Genomic DNA, 22,448 nt, shown 5'->3' with positions numbered 1-22,448 from the left:
ATATATATATATATAGCCTTAAAAATAATGCTTAATATATTAGATAATGTATTTTTTATATGTAATTGTAAAATTGTTAATAATCACCCTTATAAATTACTTTACAAACATCGTGTATTATTAGGGCTTGTCTGGAAAAATCTTTTATTAAACATTTTTTTTTACTTTTATGACTATATCTAAAAAAATCCATAAAAATATCTATTCATAATCTATATCCATAATTGTATAATAACTAGATTTGTGGTCCGCGCTTCGCGGCGGATTAGTGTCATTTTAATGCTACTACATCGTTAGACAGTTTTTGGGCTGAAAGTCATCAAAATGTTGTCCACTCTTTCCAGACCATTTACGCAATGCCCAGCAACTGTTATGGTTTGAGGCATCCATTGTTCATTTTTACACTCTAAATTATTGAGATAAAAAGAACAAATAAACGTTTGAATTTGGTGATAATAAAAGAACAAAAACTACAACTATGTTAGTGTAAACTTTCATAATTCATATTTATAACTCTTACCAACGACAAAAATAAATAATTAAAGTTGTACAAAAAAATATTTTAAAGACAAAAAGAAAAAAGTCATTGTTAAGAAATAGGAGTATAAATACTACGCATATTTTTTCAATGAACTTAACTTTTAATTTAATTTCAAATAAGTTAAAATTAAAAATTAAAATTAAGATAATAAAAAATATGTGAGCTTTTTTTTATCTCGTTTAATGTTTGGGCTTAAGCCCACCAGAAAAGGCTTGAAATCTGCTCATTTGTGATAGGGTTTTGGTATAAGTTAATTTTCTTTATCATTATTCAAACACCACACACTTTCCCATTTGCTTTATCCTCTACTAAACTGTATTTGAGTTTATCTTCTTGAATTTTCATCTTCAACGCGTTTTCATCAAAAAAATTTTAATAGTTTCTAACTTGCTTTGTTAGTATATTTTTAGCATAAATAATATCAAATCGAGTTTTATATAAACGATTTTTTATATGTATGCTTTCTCTAACATTCTCGTTCAACAAATCTAGAAAAAATAAATGTCGTAATTAAGAAACTCATATTTTTCTTTTCAAAGTGGTATTTGTAGTAGGTTGATGGTGATGATGGACGGAGTTCGTGGTAGGGCGATGATGGCGGTGAACGGAATTTCACGATGGTGGTGGTGGAGGTCGATATTAGTTGTAGATCTCTCATCGTAACAATTAGAACAGAAATTTATGTTAAATCAAGACCGGAAACCGCATCGGTCGGAAAAGTTGTTTTGGGTTACAATTTTTTATTTTTTCAGTTTAAGATTAAAAATTTTCAAGTTCATGATCTTGTAAGTTCGTATATTATAGCGATATATGTTTTTATTTTTCAGTTGTTTTTTGTGTTTGTTATATTTTCAGACTTTGCTTAACTAAAAATAAAAAAATTGTCCTCAGATCTGTTTAGTTCTAGATCCATATTGGCTGGTGTTAGTGGCGACGTGCTCGTAGCAGCGGTATGGTGACGGTGGCGGCGGTGCTGGTGGAGGGGTGGTGGTTGGGTAAGAGGTAAAAAAAATAAAAAATAAAAATGGTGGTGTTGAAAATCTAAAGATGTGAAAGAATATTGTAAACTGTGATTTTGCTTGGCGGCGGTGCTGGTGGAGGGGTGGTGGTTGGGTAAGAGGTAAAAAAAAAATGGTGGTGTTGAAGATCTAAAGATGTGAAAGAATATTGTAAACTGTGATCTTGCTTTTGGTTTTTTTTTTTCAACCTTGGGTGTGAAAAGACAAAAGTACCCCTGGTGGCGACATCGTTTTTGCTAGAAGTTGGTGTTAGTGGCGAATTGTTGCCGGAAGTGGCAAGTAGCTGTTGACGGTGGTTTGTTTCAAAAATGGTTGGTGGCGGTGGTGTTTTATGGAGGGTTTTTATAGTTGTTTTTGGTGATAAAAAATTCTTTATTAGTCTTTGTTAGTTACTGTATTAATTTTAGTATATGATTTTTGTTTTAAGATCTACTCCAATTTATTTATTTATTAGATCGTTTAGAATCGATTAAAGTAGATGTTAATTATTTAGTTAAACTTAAAATCAAAATTCAGAATAAAATCAGAAGATTAAGTAAATTATTTCTAAAAAAAAAAAAAAAAAATCACTGTAGCTATAGTGCGCTACAGTAGCTACAGTGTTTTTGGGGTATGTGGCGGGTTGTGGTTGGAGGGTGTTGTCCATATTTAGTATATAGTATATAAAAATGGTTGGTGGCGGTGGTGTTTTATGGAGGGTTTTTATAGTTATTTTTGGTGATAAAAATTTTTTTATTAGTCTTTGTTAGTTACTGTATTAATTTTAGTATATGATTTTTGTTTAAAGATCTACTCCAATTTATTTATTTATTAGATTGTTTAGAATCGATTAAAGTAGATGTTAATTATTTAGTTAAACTTAAAATCAGAATTCAGAATAACATCAGAAGATTAAGTAAATGATTTCCAAAAAAAAAAAAAAAAAAACTGTAGCTACAGTGCGCTACAGTAGCTACCGTGTTTTTGGAGTATGTGGCGGGTTGTGGTTGGAGGGTGTTGTCCATATTTAGTATATAGTATAATAAAATTTTGATAAGAAAAAGAAAAGAACTTTTCTAATGACAACCCTAAGGGTTGTCATTAAGAGATAATTTGTGCATCAAATGGTGGTACAAATTTAGGGTGTAAACGAGCCGAGCCGAGCCCAAGCTCGACTAGGCTCGTTCGAACTTTACTGAGTTCGAGCTTGAACTTGGCTCGATTCGAGCCTTGAATATTAAGCTCGAGCTCGGCTCGTCTGGATTTATGCAAGCTCGAGTTCGGCTCGAGCTCGACTCGTTTAATCAAAAATAGTACTTTTTATTATTATTTTATTTATTTTTATTTAATTTATTGCGCATCTTTATATTATATATGATTCAATTTATTTATTATATTGTGTATTTATATATAAAGTAGTAACTATTTTTTATGTATTTAGTATATTATTAATTTGAAATAATAAATAATGCATATAAATGAAAAGCTCGTTTAGGCTCGCGAGCTTGTTCGAGCTCGATATAAGAAGCTCGAGCTCGGGCTTGTTTAGTAATCGATCCTAAAAACATGTTCAAGTTCGGGCTCGAGCTAGTTTAGGCACGGCTCGAATCGATTTTTTAACGAGCCGAGCTCGATTAGCTCGCGAGTCGAGCTTAGTGTTGCAAAATTCGGCCGACTTGACCGATGCGTCGGCCGACGCGTCGTGTTTTTGGCATGGCCGATGCGTCGTTGCTAAAAAGTCGGTCAAAGGTAAAAAGTTGGAAAAAGTCGGAAAAAGTCGGTCAAAGTCGGTCAATTTTTTTTTTTATTTTTTTTGTAATAGTGTTAATAATTCGTAATTGTTCATGTTTATTGTAAATATAGTTTATATTTTAAGATTCGATCTATATAATATTATATATAAATACATATTTAATAAAACTATTTTTAAAAGTCAACGTTAGTCAACGCCTGTTGCGTCCCCGTTGCGTCCGACGCGTCGTTTTTTAGGCATGGCCGATGCGTCCCCGACTCGCGTCTTTTACAACCTTGATCTGGCTTGTAGAATAGTACTCCGTAGAATATGAAAGGAAGACTCGGAAAGTAAGAAATTAAGACTTTTCCAGCTAAAAATAAAATCAAATAGAAGGTACTAACGTAATTCACGTCTAAGTAGACTTGTACCAAAAGTCAAAATACAAAGTCTTTATTTTAATCCTCACCCAAAACGCACTATATATTCTAAAATATAATTATAATTTATAATGTACATTGACAATTATAATTTATAATTTAAATGAATATAAATATATAAATTAAATGTAAATGTTCATGTTCAATTGTTCATTTATAAACCTTTATATTTTCCATTATCTTTTTCATTCCACCCTTCTGGCTTCTCCAACAACTCAAAACCATGAATCTTTCAAAACATAATTTCATAATTATATTACTAATTTCACTTTCAATTTCATTAGTGAGATCACAACCTTCACCACCACCAGATGCATATTACGCTAGATTCAGTCCTTCAATTGCGATCATCATCGTTGTCCTTGCTGCTGCTCTTTTTCTCATGGCTTTTTGCTCAATTTACCTCCGTCGACATTCAACCAACGGCGGGGGCAGCATCCGTGCTGCCCTTTCCTTGCGCCGCGCTCGAATGATGGCGGCTACACGCGGTCTGAGCGCGGACGTCTTACAAACTTTTCCTACTTTCACTTACTCAACAGTCAAAGGATTGAAAATTGGTAAAGGCGCGCTTGAATGCGCAGTTTGTCTTAATGAATTTGAAGATGAAGAGACAATTCGATTGATACCGAAATGTGATCACGTGTTTCATGCCGAGTGTATTGATGCTTGGCTTGAAAGTCACGTGACGTGTCCGGTATGTAGATCGGATCTCGTTCCTAAACCTGGTGATGAGAACATCACCACCGTGATTGAGGAACGAGATAATAATGATAATTCGAATGTTTCGATTCGGGTTGATGATGACGTCATCACTGACGGGAATCCGGTCCTTGGTAGGAATCAAAGTGAGAAAACAAACCTACCACCAAAGTCTGTTTCTAGACCGGGTTTATTTGAGAAGTTTAGATCACACTCGACCGGACATTCATTGGTTCAACCGGGTGAGAACACGGACCGGTTCACGTTAAGGTTACCGGAGCAAGTGAGAAAGCAAGTGATATCAGATGCTTTACTGAACCGGTCTGGAAGTACGGTTGGAATGCGTGGAGAAGGGAGTTCAAGAAAAGGGTACCGAACCGGAGAAGGTAGTAGCAGGGGGAGAATTTACAAACGAAATGGGAGTTTAGACCGGGTTGCTGTACGGTCCGACCGGTGGGTTTTTTCAAGGGCGCCTTCGTTTTTGTCCAGAGCGTTTTCTGTTAGGTCTCCAAAAATTATGTCAGATAGCGGTGGTGCATCGACGTCAGCCGTGACCGGCGGCACGATTCCTTTGAATAATATTGGGCCGAAGAGTGACGAACCCGGTTATAAAGATGCTTGTTCAGGTAGACCACCGGTTTAGAATGTTGTTATTGGTCAGAATTATATGAGCCGTTGTGTGATAATCGTGGGCTCGTGGCTATAGGCATTCAATTAAAACCTTAATTAATTTTAAATTTTGTAAATTCTAGAATCTAAAATGTGATTTTAGCTTGAAATTAAAGTTTGTGTGTGCATACTTGTTGGCATAACGTTTTTTGCGTAACAAAATGCTCTCTCTTTTTTCCCTTGAAATATGAAAAATTTTATTGCATAGTAAAAGTGATAGAAATATCTCACTAGAAGAAAAAATATATAACATAAAATGAGCTTTTGAAATAAAGAGTGATGTGGTCATCAGCGAGTTTTGACGGGTGTTGTGATAATGAGTGGTTGAACCTTTTTACGTTGGCGTATATAGTTTTGTTACATACTTGGATAGCGCTATTTCACCACATAATATTCTTTCAATTTAGAAAGCTAAAAAATTTTATCTTCATACAAAAAAATCCTTAGACTATTCCCGATGCGGTCACTTTCCTCTCCGGCGTCTGATTTGGCGATTTTTGACCCTCTTGACGCCTATAATGCAGCGTCACGCGTGGAGACGTCAGTTGAAAATCTGTCGAAAGGAGACGAGATCGTCAGGTACACTTGGCAAAGTCTGATTGGGTGGCGATTTTGATTGATTTCAAACGAATATATATATTTGTTGGAGTTTTTTTTTTATTTTTGAAGTTAAATGTTTTCCAATTTACTTTATCTATTACTTTATCTATTTAAACATCACATACACACATATAGCTTCACATTTATATTCTTCATCCATCTTTAACTTTAAAATCATCAACATCTTTATCCTCCCATTAAAACATTTAATAATGTCAAACTCAAATCATAAATCAAATTCTCCAAACGACAAGAAATCGACGACGAACAAATTGACGTCGACTAGTTTTTTAATTAAAATATTGTTCTTTCTATTTTATGTTTTTTTTCCTGAATGTAGTTTTTTTTAATGTTTTTTTTTTGAAGTAATTCTTTTCATTTAACCGTTTTAATTTTTTTTAATGAATATTAAATAATTAGTTTTATTGAATCATGTGTTAATTTAATATAATAAAATGTAAAAATAAAAAGTTGATAATTACAATTTGACACACAAATTTGACATTTTGAGATAGGAAATGATATATTCACCATTCAAATTACTCTTTCCACCAAACATATGCATTAATGAGTTGGTTGTACAGTACAACATTTTAATGCACAGTTTGTGGTGGAATAAGTAATTTAGATGGTAGATATATCAATTCCCGATTGAGTTGTTGAAGGTTGAAATCTGAATAAAAACGCAACAATACGTCTTCACAGCCTCTGTTTAAAAAATTGTATTGAACACTGTGTTGAATGTCCCATGCATATTCAAGCAAAAATGGTAATCAAAATTGTAAAACAGAGGAAGTGAAAATAAGCAAACATCAACCAAAAACCTTTAACATAACTTCTGTTTTACGATAATTCCGACGGAAAAATGAAAATCTTAATCTCAAAAAAGAACTCTAAACCTCAAAATAACATAAGATGGTACGACCAACATAATAGAAATTCTAAATAAAAATACGCATATAGCAAAAGACCAAACTTTCAGCGTCACATTCAGAATCATTATGCCTTCACCCGTCCAAAGGCCTTGGCCTTCTCATCAGAAGTTTGGAAACGGCCATGGCCAAACTTTGATGACGTGTCAATGAACTTGAGTTTAATATCCTCTAAAGCAAGCCTCGATGTCTGGTTCAACGACGACTGTCTCAAAGTCACCACACGCTTCTTGGGTCCCACGCAACAACCCTTTATCATCAGATAATCATCTTTCACGATACCGTAGTGAGGGAAACCCCCCATTGGAGTTATTTCTTTCTCAGTCCTACACACATAAATAACAACCTTCTAAAGATAATTTTATCATTTTGAGACAGAAATAAAACAAGTATCGCGAAAACAAAAATAACCTGTCAAATTCAGTGAGTGCGGAATGAGACTCTTGACCAGCCTTTCCAAGTTTGTAAATCTTCTTATTCATTTCAGTCCTGTGATGATAACCATTCTGTCCAGCTCTTGCAACAGTGTACGAAACCCTAGCTGGATGCCATGCTCCGATACAAGCAACCTTGCGAAGCCCGCGATGGGTTTTTCGAGGCAAACGGGTCACACCCCAACGGGTCACAACACCTTCGTAACCCTTACCTATAGTCACACCAATGATGTCAATCATTTCATCCTTCTGGAACACAGCATCAATAGGGATCTGTTTCTCAAAAAAACCATAGCCGAAATCAACTTTTTGTGCCACGTCACCACCATTCACTTGAATCTCCATCAGGTGAGCCTTCTTTTGCTTCAAACCTTTCATCTTTCTGATCTGTGTGTAAGCCAGAACACGAATGACGTTGCAGTACTTTTTTTCTCCAACTGGGACTCGATATCTTTCTTTCCCATGTCGGTTTCATACTTCAGTGAGTACTTGGAAAAGGCTTTCTTCTTCGACTTGCACCAATTCTTGTGAAATCTCCTCTTGACGTCCTCACTGAGATGCTGGGCCCACACTGTGTTCAGAGTTCGAAGGCCACGGGGGGTCTTAACATAGCCTACCAACCCTACAACCACCATTGGAGGTGTCTCAATGATTGTAAACAGCTTCACAAGTTTCCTTCTTGTGGAGTTCTGAATTAAAATTGCATGAAAGTTTAGCAAAAAAACATAAACATGGAGATAAATTATTTACTGCACAGGCTTTTTCCTGATATATATATAAGAAAGGCAAAAGGTGCTGTGCAAATTGGCTGCTATGTAACAGATTTGATATAACTTACTTGACCCAGGCTTTTCAACTTCTCTAACAATATGAGTCATCCCAGCTTTGTAACCCAAAAAAGCAGTCAATCTGCATGGTTTAGTTGGATCATCTTTGGGGAATGCCTTCACTGCAAAACCAAGCAAATACAGAGTATAACATAAACAAATGATGTTTCTGATCAACAACGATGAACAACAAATAATAATTAATTAGGTTAGCTACATAAATCAATACATAAAAAACATTGGTCCAAATACGTATGAAACTAAAATATCGTAAGCCATAATAGATGAATAGAAACTAACACAAAATTAAGATCTTTTGATTAGTAAAAATAACTAGCTTCAGGCTAGTCTTTGTTTTAAATTTTAAAATTACTTGCCTTTCAAAAATAAGATATGGCGGAGTTAAAATATAGATTGAATCATAAAGTAAATACATCGAGCACAAAAACTAAATCATCAAAAATAGTAAATGCCTGATCAAATATAAAATACTAAATAATTTAAGCAAGAGATCACAGCAACATATCTAAACCTTTTCCTCTGTGGCGAGCAGCCCTTTTCCGAGGAAGAAAGCCCAATGAACCATGTCTTGGATGCTCAAATTTACGATGAGACATGATACTTTAGTGCTACGTTTCTGCAAAACTCATTAAGTTCATTTCTATTTCTATATAATGTGAAAGAGAACGTGCAAAATGAAATTGATTATAAGTGGTAACTGTAGAAGTACTATATATTCGTTAAAATAGACATTCAAAAGAATATTATTTTCACTACAATCATTGAATTAAAACGAATAATAACACATTCAAAAACATGTGTGTGTCTGATAAGGACATGATACTTGCAATCAAAGTAAACTTACAGAGTAGAAATTAAAGTAGATAAATGCATGTTCAAAGTCTCACATGCCTAAATATCATCAATAAACAAAACGCAAACACATTTGAAACACTAAAGATAATGTAAAGAAAAAAGACTACATCATATAACACGAATATGGCCTAATAGTCACATTAATCTTAACTTCTCATATCTTCAAGTTTAAGTATAAGACACAAATGTTGAAAATATATTGCTAGAGTGATCAGACTAAAGAAATATGATTGATCAGCTGCACAAAATCTTGAACCAGAACATGTAATGATGAAAAAAATGGCTCCAAAACCAACGGCCTATGGCAATAACTTTTGCCAAATCTCAGACTCAATCGTGTGTCTTACCAAACCCAAAAATGGAATTTAGCAAAGAGTCTTTTCAAGAGTCCAGCCTTGATTAATTTGTATATTATTTGGAAACCATTTCATCAAACATACACATAGTGGCCAAAACAAAAATGCAACAAAAATCACATTCTTTGTCATCTCAAAAAATGCAAACATTAACAATTTACAAAAGAAACATATAAAGATAATGTTTAAATGGAAAATTTACATCAAAACTATAGTTAAATGATAAATAATAAATTCAAACCACATATATTAGCTTAAGACATATAACTCATATTAAAAGCTAGTTATTAACATCAGACTACAAATAAAGAATATCAAAAAGATATAACGATATTTTAATATTACTGAATATGATCAACCGTAAAATGAATTAAAGACCTACAAAGTTAATGATAAAGGCACTAGATCTACATATATTAGTAACATCTAATGCTTAAATATGCATGTTACATCAAAAGCTAATTTCAATTACTCAAAAACATAGCTAAATATAATTTGTAAACTCTTTTAAAAACGATAATAAAATTCTATTCTATACGTTTAACAAAACACTATTAAGGTCAATTTAGAATATATATAAAGCAAGATCTAATTAACTATCTGCAAGCACATACACGAAATCTAGCTACATAAATGTAGCTATACATATATGTAGTATATCATAATACCCGAATCCGAATCCGTAATCCGAATTATCCGAAAACCCGATCCGAAAATATCCGAAAATTCGGATATCCAGATTTTCGGATATCCGAAAATCGGATATCCGGATTTTCGGATTCGGATATCGGATAGATTTTTCAAAATTTTCGGATAATCGGATTATCCGATATCCGAAATTTAATACACTTATTATTATTATTATATTATACTTTTATAACTTTTAGTTGGTAGTGGGTAAAACTTTGAACCTTTTAAGAGTTAAAAAGTTAGCAGATAGCAAACAAAAGTTACAAAACCCTAGATCTAAAATTGAAATACGCCTTTTCACTCTGTCACTAGTCACGATCCTCATCTAATCTTCATCTTCTTCATCTCATCTTCATTCTTTGTCATAGCCTAAATGTTTCAGGTAGTTACAATTGAAAGCGTGCTTTTGCTTGTTTGCCTTATTGAGCTACGAATTATACTCAGATACTTAATTAGCTGGCATCTAAGCCCACAAATGGAGGTTGCAACTAAGTCTTATGCTTTTACATTTTACCCACAAAAGGAGCTACGAATCAAACAGCAGTATTCACAAATTAATGCCTTGTCACAATTTTAAGTTTAAAGCTTTGTAACTTTTTTGGTAGGCTTAAGTTTGTACCTTTGTAATGTCCAACTGCGACTTTGACTTCTCGAGTCAAGTTTCTTTTACTTATGTTTTTTGCGTTGATAAAAAGAATTGAGGGCATAGACCCAAATTATGCATTCACTCCAAGTTCTATCCACTGACTTATTCAAATTGATCATGAATAATGAGTTGTTTAATGTTTCGTTAATATGATCCTTTTTATTTCTATGACCACATCTCTCTCAATAATTCTTTTATGTTCAGGTAGTACTTTTGTTCTTCTAATTTTTATTTGATCTCACTTTGTAAATTAAGTTCGGATATTCGGATAATCCCATATCCGAATCCGAAAATCCGAAATTTCGGATTCGGATTTCGGATAGCGAAATCCACTGTCCGAAATTTCGGATATCCGATTTTGGGATATCCGAAATTTCCGATATCCGGTTTTGAACACCCCTACAGTCATCAATACAATAAAATATAATAATAATAATAATAATAATAATCATATTTCATATTATATATGATATGAGATAATAAATAATAATAATACTATTATAGCAGGAGTAAATCATATAATTCAGAAGAGCGTACCGGAGCAAGACAGATGGTAGACGGAAATCGGCAGATTGGATTGAATTGAATGAGGGCTTTATATCAATTACTCGAATTAGGGTTTGTATTAGGGTTTGTAACTGGGCCGGACTGTTCAAAGTAGGGGCGGGCCTTGCAAAAATATGTGCATAATATAATCTAGACAAAATTGACCATTTCGTTCCTGTATTTTTCACTTTTTTCTCATTTCATCCCTGTATTTTATTTTCTGCATTTTTCATCCTTAAAAGCATTTTAAAGGCTCAATTTCATCCCTCACCCTAACGAAGGTTAACTGAGTTCGTTAAAACTCTTCACAAGGACTATCCACGTAATCTTTAACTAATTAAATCACAAAAAATCAATTCCTTCTTCCATGAACTCAATTTCATCTCTCACCCTAATAAAAATTGATGATTGATGATTGAGTCCAAAATCATCGATCTTCATCTTCCCTATATATTTTAAAGCTCAGTTTTCATCACTCCATTCAATCAATGAGGAAAATTACAAAACATCAATTTTAAGAAATATGTATTTGTAAAACATGATTTAGATGATATAGTGTACTAAAAAGACTTAGCTTCTCTTGTTTTAACCTGTTGAATCCTTGAAATATTCAAAATCAGCAAAGTGTAAGTGTGAAGTGACGCTGAAATCTATAAACAGTTGAATAAAGAGTATAAATACACCATTGCAAACTTATGAGCTGCAATATTGAAGAATAAATTAAAATTAATCATCGTATCTGCAATCCAGGTCTTTGACTTTTTGATGTACATGATATAATATCCTGTTAATGAATGTGGAGAAATTCATTAGATTTTTTCCCAATAAAATACTACTATGATATGAAGCAACACTTATTCAATATCTGCATTCATACATTGATACAGTATACTTACAAATAAAGTCATAACATCTATCAATTATCAATTATCCCTTTCAACTATATCCACGTAACTGAGTCCAATAATAACAATAATAATTTAATTAGTTAAAGATTACATGGATAGTCCTGTGAATAGTTTTAACGGATTCAGTTAACCTTCGTTAAAGTGAGGGATGAAATTGGAACTTTAAAATGCTTTTAAAGATGAAAAATGCAAAAAATAAAATACATGGATGAAACGAGCAAAAAGTGGAAAATACAGGAATGAAATGGGCAATTTTGTCTATAATCTATCTATCTATCTATAGTTAATATTAAAATACTATAATAATGATATTATTGTTAGGCTAATTCCTTTATTAAGAAAAAATTAAAAAGAAAAAAATCTAAACATGGTGGGTGATGTCATTAATCTAAATAATTTTGAATTAAAATTAAATCTTTTTAATTGATTATTATTATTAAATCTTATTAATAATTATTTTAATTATTATAATTAAATTATTTTGAATTATTTTAATTAACTATTTTGAATTGAGTACGAGTATGTATGAAAGCTATGTAGAAAAAAACCAATTCTAAATTTATATTTTAATTTACACTTTTAAAATAAAATGACAACTAATATTATCTCTTATGATTGGATGTGGATTGTTTAATATGCATTTTAGGTGTTTGATAAAATGTTCAGCTGACGAGTTTCTTAGTGAGACTCAGTGGTTCCACGGGTCATTAAACTAAATAACTTTAGCATTTACGTTTACGTAATATCTAAAACATTTCATTAAACTGTTTCGTTTAAATAAACACGTGGTTCCACGGGTCATTTCACTAGTAGATTCTATTATATTCCTAAAATGATGACATCATAAATAAGCTTTTTCCTTTACAAAAGAAAATCAAAAAATAAAAAGAAAAATTTTTAGGTCATGTTGATGATGTCATAAATAATATTATTTTAAAACTAATTACCTTTTAATTTTTATAATGATGATGTCATAATTATATATTAATTTAATTAAAAAAATAATACGAAATCTTTTATAAAAGAAAATACTAATCTCTCCTAAATTGTAATTTTAATTTTTAAAAAACTTTAAAAGACATTTATTATTACTAATAATTATTATTATTATTAAAATATAAATAGTCAACTTTGAGCGAACTTTATTATTATTATTTACTTTTAATATAATAATTATAATTATAACTATTATATTATTAATATTCAAATATGGATTCTTTTTACGAAATTAATTACGTTACATATGTATGCAAAAAAAATGTCTCTATATATTTGTAAAAACAACGACAAGTTTCTTAGTCAAACGGGTCATTAAAACAAATGACTTTAGCATTTACAATCACTTAATACCTAAAATATGTCATTAAATTGTTTCGTTTAAATAAACCCGTGATTTCACGGGTCATTTCACTAGTACCATGCTTGATTAAAAAACCCATCTAATAAACTAAGGTACGTTCGTATTAGGGTTTTTAAATCGGTTTCAGTTTTTTAGTTTCGGTTAAATAAGTTATTTTGAATTAGTATTTTCGTTTTTAAATATTCTGAATCGGTTTTGAATCGATTCTTACCGATTTCATTTTTTCAAAAACTTTTTGAATTCAACTTTAGTATAAGTGCATAACCGAATTATCAAAAAAAAAAAAAAAAAAAAAAAATATTTGAAGTAAACTTAAAGTCAACAAAATACAAATTATTTGATAAAATATATGGAGTAACTTTTATTTAAACATTTTAAGTATAGAATTTAAACATAACGATTATACAATTTTAACTTTTATATAAGCAATACAATTATTATACAATAACTACTGTAAATACAATACAAATATATAATAGTACAAAACAAATTAGATTATCATCATTAAACTAGTTAATGATCCGCGAATTCGCGGGATTCTGTAAAGAATTTTATTATAGTAAATAGAATCGGATAGCTATTTTATGAGGATTAAGTGTTACTCATTTTTAAGTTACAAACTCACAAAGTAGACAAGCCCGCAAAATAGCTCCGGGAGTGACCTTTCATACTTCTATCAAAATTGTATAAAAGTAATGTTAAGAACTTAAACATAACATGGGCTGACGAAGTTGATAATACAAGTAAACCCTGCCCTAAAATAATATTATGACAATACTATTATTACACCATTTGTATATAACATCTAAATACTAATATTTGATAATACAATTTAGATAATATTTTAGGGCTTAGGGTTTAGGGTTACTTAAAGACTCGCGATTTCGCGGGTTTTATGGAATGATGATAATTTCAACCATGATAACACGAATAACAATATGATATTTCAAAAGTTCAAATGTGTGAAAACATAAATAAAAAAATCTTTTTTAAAATGAAGTAACAGACTTAAATTCGAAAGTAGTAATCAACGGTTCGTATCTGCTAATAAATTCGACGTATATGGTTGTAGGCAGTGATAACGTGACTTGTTGATGTTTTTCTCAATTCTTCGGTGTATGTTCATGCATATTTTTTTCAAGAAGAAACCTACACACGAACAACAGTACAAAACTAAACCTAAACTCTAAACCCTAAAATCTAAACCCTAAACCCTAAATCTAAGACCTAAACCCTAAACTCTAACTTAAACCCTAAATACTCAAAACCTAAACTCTAAACCCTAAACCCTAACCTAAACCCTGAAAACTTTAAACCCTAAGCCCTAAAATATAAACCCTAAAATATAAACTCTAAATCTAATCCCTAAACCATAAACCATAAACCATAAACCCTAACCCAAAACCCTACACTCTATAATCTAAACCCTAAACCCTAACCTAAACCCTAAACCTAAACTCTAAACTCTAAAATCTAAACCCTAAATCTAAATCTAAACCCTAAACTCTAACCTAAACCCTAAACCTTAAATCTAAACCCAAAACTCTAAATCTAAACTCTACACCCTAAATCTAAACCCTAAACCCTAAGCTAAACCCTAAAAACTCCAAACCCTAACCCTAAACCCTAAACCATAAGCCCTAAAATATAAAATCTAAACTCTAGACTCTAAACCATAAACCCTAAACCTAAACCCTAGATCTAAACCCAAAACCCTACACCTAAACTCTAAACCCTAAATCTAAACCCTAAACCAAAAATCTAAACCCTAAACTATAAATCTAAACACTAACCCTAAATAAAACCATAATCAATTATATCATAAATAAATATATCATAATATTCAAGTTTTTAAATACACCATAAACAATTATATCATAAATACATCATAAACAGTAAAAAAAAAATATTATAAACACTTTAAATAATTAATAGCATAAATACATCATAATTAACAGATACATATTTTAAATTAAAAACATACACAATTATATCATAATTACATGATACATCATAATATACAGACTACAGATTTGATTAATATATAACATAAATAAATCATAGCAAAAGTATATTTATTAGGAGATGTATATGTTAATTTAAGTGTGTATTATAATCAGTATAGTGTACAATGCAAATATGAATGGAATTTGCTTACCTCCAAATCCACAAGGATGAATTCATATGATAATATTGAGTCTGACTTCATATACGTTGTCTTGATCCATTGATTGATGACCTTGATTTTGACTTTTCAGTCGTCTTGTTCCTTGGTAATCATGTTAAGTGGGGTAAATTCATAGATTCAGCAATTTATTCGTATGTATTGTTTTATAATTTTTCTTATGTGTTGGAGTGAATAAATCTTAATAATATGGAGGTATTTATAGTAGAAAAAGGATACGTGGTACGTGAAATAAGGAAAAGATATGTGAAATATATGATAACCATTCCGAATCCAAATCCAATTAGAAAAATAAGGGATTGTTATTGTTAACAATCAATATAAATATAGCTATAATTTACCATACAATACACAAAACATAAACATAGAAACAGAGAATTACCCTGCTCCATTTTTTCATGAGTTTTTGCTTACGCTTGCCGGAAATCATGGTGTTGTGTGGCCTATGTTTGAGCTTTCCGTAGTAAGCATCGCCAAACAGTGGTTAATTTCAAATTTGCAGTTGAATTCATAGGTGTAATGCGTTAACATCGGATGTTGTGATTTGAAAGGTTTGATTGATTTTAATCTTCATATTTGTATTTGATTAATTTGAGACGATGAGAGGGGTGATTGATCAACCGCTTCTCCTTTGGTTCATCCAAACCCGACCCATTTACACGAATGTCTTAACAACTAATAATGCTAAAAACGAACATATATTTCATAGCATTATTCCTCAAGAAAGACAAGCTTTTAGTTGCAATTGTTCTATTTACAAGTGATATTCGTTTAAATAATAAAAGGTGAAGACAAAAGACAGATTCGACGAATTGAAGACGCAAACGACCAAAAAGCTCAAAAGTACAAAAGACAATCAAAGAGGTTCCAATTATTGATAAGAAACGTCTCGAAATTACAAGAGTACAAGATTCAAAACGCAAAGTACAAAATATAAAATTGTACGCAAGGACGTTCGAAAATCCGGAACCGGGACATGAGTCAACTCTCAACGCTCGACGCAACGGACTAAAAATTACAAGTCAACTATGCACATAAATATAATATAATATATAATTAATTATATTAATTATATATATATATATTATATATATATTATAAACCGTCGGTAAACAAAGAGCCAAACTCCTCTGAGCTGTAAAAGCAAACTCCGCGACTCGCGGAGTTTGAAGGCCAAAAAGGCCGCGAGTCGCGGAGCCCCCAGTTTTGAAACTCCCTATAAAGCAAACCGAATTCTGATCATTTTCATCATCTTTTTTCTCCTCATTCATACGTAAAATATATATATATATATATATTTATAATTTATATTTTAATTTTAATTATAATTCTAATAATAAGGGTATGTTAGCGAATATTGTAAGGGTGTAAGTCGAAATTCTGTCCGTGTAACGCTACGCTATTTTTAATCATTGTAAGTTATGTTCAACCTTTTTACATTAATGTCTCGTAGCTAAGTTATTATTATGCTTATTTAAAACGAAGTAATCATGATGTTGGGCTAATTACTAAAATTGGGTAATTGGGCTTTGTACCATAATTGGGGTTTGGACAAAAGAACGACACTTGTGGAAATTAGACTATGGGCTATTAATGGGCTTTATATTTGTTTAACTAAATGATAGTTTGTTAATGTTAATATAAAGATTTACAATTGGGCGTCCTTATAAATTACCATATACACTCGATCGGACACGATGGGCGGGGTATTTATATGTACGAATAATTGTTCATTTAACCGGACATGGGAATGGATTAATAGCCACTAGAATAATTAAAACAGGGGTGAAATTACATTCAAGGGTAATTGGTGTAATTGCTAACAAAGTAGTAAAACCTTGGTTTACACGCAGTTGATAACCTGGTGTATTCATTAAACAAAGTATTAAAACCTTGTTACAATTCGAATCCCCAATTAGTTGGAATATTTAACTTCGGGTATAAGAATAATTTGATGAGGACACTCGCACTTTATATTTATGACTGATGGACTGTTATGGACAAAAACCAGACGGACATATTAAATAATCCAGGACAAAGGACAATTAACCCATGGGCATAAAACTAAAATCAACACGTCAAACATCATGATTACTGAAGTTTAAATAAGCATAATTCTTTTATTTCATATTTAATTTCCTTTATTTTATATTTAATTGCACTTCTAAATATCGCATTTTTATTATTATTGTATTTAATTGCACTTTTAATTATCGTACTTTTTAATTATCGCAAGTTTATTTTATCGCACTTTTATTATTCGCAATTTCATTATCGTTATTTACTTTATGCTTTAATTTAAGTCTTGTATTCATTTTTAATATTTTACATTTGGTTTTAACTGCGACTAAAGTTTTAAAATCGACAAACCGGTCATTAAACGGTAAAAACCCCCCTTTATAATAATAATATTACTTATATATATATATATATATTTGTATTTTTATAAAAGTAAACTAATATAGCGTTAAGCTTTGTTTAAAAAAGATTTTCTCTGTGGAACGAACCGGACTTACTAAAAACTACACTACTGTACGATTAGGTACACTGCCTATAAGTGTTGTAGCAAGGTTTAAGTATATCCGTTCTCTAAATAAATAAATATCTTGTGTAAAAATGTATCGTATTTAATAGTATTTCCTGCTAAAATTAATAAGTATTTTGTATACACCCCGCTGCACACCAAGTATTTTTGGCGCCGCTGCCGGGGAATCTTTCTAAACGCCAGAAGCGCAACGCTAATATAAAAATATAAAAAAAAAAACGTTTTAAATATTCGAAAATATAAAAAGAAAAACAAAAATATAAGTATTTTTAAGATTTTGTTAAATATTTAAGTTTTATAAGTTTCTTTATTTTTATTTTAGTTTATAAAAATATAAGTTTTATTTTGTAAAAATATGAGTTTTATTTAATTTATTTTATAAATATATTTTATAAATATAAAAAAACCGAAAAAAAAGAAAAAAAAATATATATATATAAATCTATTTTTTTATTGTTATAAAGTATTTTATTTTTATCTTAGTTATTAAAGATAAGTTTTATTTAGATTACATAAATATTTTAATAAGATAATATAAACAGAAAATATAAAAACAGAAAAAAAAAAAAAAAAAACGTCGAGTTTTAAACTGTTCCAGGGTTGAATTTTGAAACCCCGCGACTCGCGGGGTTTGTTGTTTGAAATACCGCGACTCGCGGAGTAATTCTGACACCGACAGAAACCCTACTGCAATTAATCACGGAGTAATTATTAATTAATTATTATTATAAACCCTAATTATTATTAGTATTATAATTAGTTTTAGTTTAATTTAAGTTTTATTTAATTTATATTTTAGTTTATTAAGTTTAATTAAATTGTAAAATTAATAGTCTAATAAAATAAATAATATAAAAATAATATTTTTATAAAAATTGTACTTTTTATAACTTTTTGTATATTTTTATATTTTGTCCCTTTTCAATCGTTTTAACGTAATATTTGTATTTTTCGCTCATATTTAATTTTAAACTTAGTTTTTGCTATAGTTATTTTTACTCCTAGATTTTTAGGCTTTGCCGTAAAATTCCTTAAGTGCTTTTTCTTTAGACTAAGATTTAGGTACTTTAGAATTTTGCGACGCCTTTTTAAGTTTTAGTTTCTTTTTAAGTTATTTCCATTTGGGATATAGTTTTTCCTGTAAGCTTTAATATTTTTAGACGACTTTTACCTATGTATCAAATATCATTCCAATTAGTAATATCAATTTGCGATTATAATTTTAAGTTAGTTGTAGTAATAAGGTTAGGTTAGTCAAGTATTTTTAAGTTTTTATAAGTTTCTTTTATTTTTCCGTCACCTTTTATTTTTCAACCATTTTTCTTTTTCGACCTTTTTCGACGAACTCTTTTTCTTTCTTATTTCTCGCTATTCTAGTTTTAGGACATAGATTTTTATTCTACTTCTTATCTAAATTTCTTAAAATTACGAAAATTTATTTTGAGTGGTTAAATTAATAGACATCAAAATTTTCTGGTTCGTAGTAATAGTTGGATTTGTACGTGGACCGGGTTATTGGAGCCAAACAGTCCTCAATTATATTGAGACCAAACGAATCCTGCCCTTCTGCTGCATCTTTTGGCTATTCGAAACGTGGGCAAAATCAGAAAAGTCTATTGATTGTATAACTTATTATAATTTTTCTTTCCTTTTTAAAACTAATAGGATATTCAGTGAATGCACCGAGCAAGACGTTCACCACCTTTTGTACGTTCACCACCTGTAACTAGATCAAGACATTTAGCAAATATAACCGCCGTTGATTTTTCTTTAGAATCGTCATCCAGTAGACCAAGTACTTCAGTTCAAATTTCCGATAATCCATTTTTTGAACCCGACCTCACAATTGAGAATCCGGAGAATATTCAGGAACGGTTCGTAGATCCTGAACCACTAACAATTCCTCCGGAACCACCAATCATTCAAACAGAGATTGTTGAGGAACGAACCATTAAATCAGAATCATCTAGTGATTCCGATTCAACAAATTCAATTATGGAAAATCTAGAACCTTTAAGTATGGAAGACCGAATGAGAGCTAAACGCACTGGCCAAGGTCACGCAATTACTCATCCAGACATTAATGCGCCAGATTATGAAATCAAAGGACAAATTCTACACATGGTGACTAATCAATGCCAATTTAGTGGTGCGCCGAAGGAAGATCCAAATGAACATCTACGTACCTTTAATAGAATCTGCACACTATTTAAAATCCGAGAAGTGGAGGATGAACAGATATATCTCATGTTATTTCCCTGGACTTTAAAGGGAGAAGCCAAAGATTGGTTAGAATCGTTACCTGAAGGGGCGATCGATACATGGGACATTTTAGTTGACAAATTTCTTAAACAATTCTTTCCTGCATCTAAAGCCGTAAGACTTCAAGCAGAAATTGTTACGTTTACACAGAAACCAAATGAAACTCTATATGAGGCGTGGACTAGATATGGAAAGTTGTTAAGAGGATGTCCGCAACATGGTTTAGACACCTGTCAAATAGTACAAATATTCTACCAAGGATGCGACATCACTACAAGAAAAGACATAGATATAGCAGCTGGTGGTTCTATTATGAAGAAAACCGAAACTGATGCTTACAAAATTATTGATAATACTGCTTCCCACTCACATGAGTGGCACCAAGAAAAAGATATCGTTAGATCATCTAAAGCAGCTAGAGCCGATTCTAGCCATGACTTAGATTTCATTTCCGCAAAGATAGATGCTGTGGAGAGACGAATGGAAAAGATGACTAAAGATATTCACTCAATACGAATTAGTTGTGAGCAGTGTGGAGGACCACATTTGACAAAAGATTGTCTCAGTATTGAATTAACAATGGAACAAAGAGAGAATATTTCATACATAAACCAAAGGCCTGGAAATAATTATCAGAATAATTATCAACCGCCAAGACCAATTTACAATCAAAACCAGAATTATAACAGAAATATTCCATACAACAACCAACAAGGTCCTAGCAATCAACAAGTATCCAATAATACTTATAATCAGCAAAGACCTAATTTTCAAAACAAACCACCACAACAAACCGATGATAAAAAGCCAAATTTAGAAGATATGATGACGAAGCTAGTTGAAACTCAAACGCAGTTTTTCACATCTCAGAAACAAACCAATGAACAAAATGCTCAAGCATTTAGAAATCAACAAGCTTCTATTCAAAATCTGGAACAAGAAGTAAGTAACCTAGCAAGGTTAATAGGTGAAAGAAAACTGGGAAGTCTACCTAGTGATACAAATGCTAACCCCCGGAATGAAACAGCTAAAGCTATTACCACAAGAAGTGGTACAACACTTAAACCACCTGAAATAACTGTAACTTCTGATGAAGCCATTCCTACTCCACAAGAACCACAACCTGATCAAGATAAGGAAAAAGAACCGGTAGTTGAAAAGGTTAATGAAGATAACACAGTTAAGGATAAACCTTATGTTAAACCATATCAACCACCACTTCCTTACCCGAGTAAAATGAAGAAAGAGAAACTTGAAGCCGAGCAGTCCAAATTCTTGGATATGTTTAAACAGATAAATGTAAATCTTCCTTTCATTGATGTGATTTCAGGAATGCCTAGATATGCTAAATTCTTGAAAGATCTAATCTCAAATAGAAAGAAAATGGAAGAACTCTCGGCTGTTACTATGAATGCTAATTGTTCAGCAGTACTGTTGAATAAGATACCAGAAAAACTATCTGATCCAGGAAGTTTCACAATTCCATGTTTTCTGGGTAGTCTTAGTTCAATAGAAGCATTGGCAGACTTAGGTGCTAGTATAAATCTAATGCCGTATTCACTATACACTAAACTAGACCTTGGAGAATTGAAACCAACAAGAATAAGCATACAACTAGCCGATAGATCAATAAAATATCCTAGAGGGATAATGGAGAACATGCTAGTTAAAGTTGGTACTTTAGTATTTCCAGTAGATTTTGTTGTTCATGGAAGAAGATTCTCAAGTTCCTCTCATATTAGGAAGACCATTCTTAAACACGGCTAAAGCAATGATAGACGTGTTCGGTAAGAAACTGACCCTAAGTATAGAGGATGAGAGTGTTACCTTTTCAGTTGATAGAGCAATGCAACAACCACAATCTGCAGATGATACATGTTATTATATTCAAACTATAGATGCACATGCAGAATTATTAGAAGAATTTCCAGAATTACAAGGAACAGGAGAATGTTCTTTAGGAGAAGGTAATGAACCAATTGATGAAGCTGAAATGTTAGCTACACTTATAGCTAATGGATATGAACCAACAATAGAAGAAATTCAAATACTAAAAGAAGAAGACAGATATCGATACAAATCATCGATAGAAGAACCTCCGAAATTAGAGTTAAAGCCACTTCTAAACCATTTGGAATACGCTTATTTACATGGTGAATCTAAATTACCTGTAATAATATCGTCTTCTCTTACTGAAAATGA

The 22,448-nt window shown here is 31.4% G+C and overlaps 1 protein-coding gene and 1 pseudogene across 1 annotated transcript; one reads left to right on the top strand and one right to left on the bottom strand.

Annotated features, from left to right (window-relative positions):
* The first annotated feature begins 3,809 nt into the window (after positions 1-3,809).
* On the top strand, positions 3,810-5,682 carry LOC139893056 (E3 ubiquitin-protein ligase ATL6-like). Its single transcript, XM_071876190.1, has one exon. It carries the CDS (start codon positions 3,935-3,937, stop codon positions 5,051-5,053), a length of 1,119 nt encoding a protein of 372 aa, XP_071732291.1. The 5' UTR covers positions 3,810-3,934; the 3' UTR covers positions 5,054-5,682.
* A 901-nt stretch (positions 5,683-6,583) lies between these two features.
* Positions 6,584-11,083, bottom strand: LOC139893055 (large ribosomal subunit protein uL3-like; annotated as a pseudogene).
* Between the last annotated feature and the right edge of the window lie 11,365 nt (positions 11,084-22,448).

This window comes from Rutidosis leptorrhynchoides, chromosome 2 (assembly GCF_046630445.1).
Source record: "Rutidosis leptorrhynchoides isolate AG116_Rl617_1_P2 chromosome 2, CSIRO_AGI_Rlap_v1, whole genome shotgun sequence".
Taxonomy (NCBI): Eukaryota; Viridiplantae; Streptophyta; class Magnoliopsida; order Asterales; family Asteraceae; genus Rutidosis; species Rutidosis leptorrhynchoides.
Note: the sequence above shows the minus strand (reverse complement) of the source record. Positions and strands in the feature narration are given on the sequence as shown.

Coding starts and splice junctions, on each gene's coding strand:
- LOC139893056 (XM_071876190.1), top strand. CDS start 3,935: ATGAATCTTTCAAAACATAATTTCATAATTATATTACTAATTTCACTT.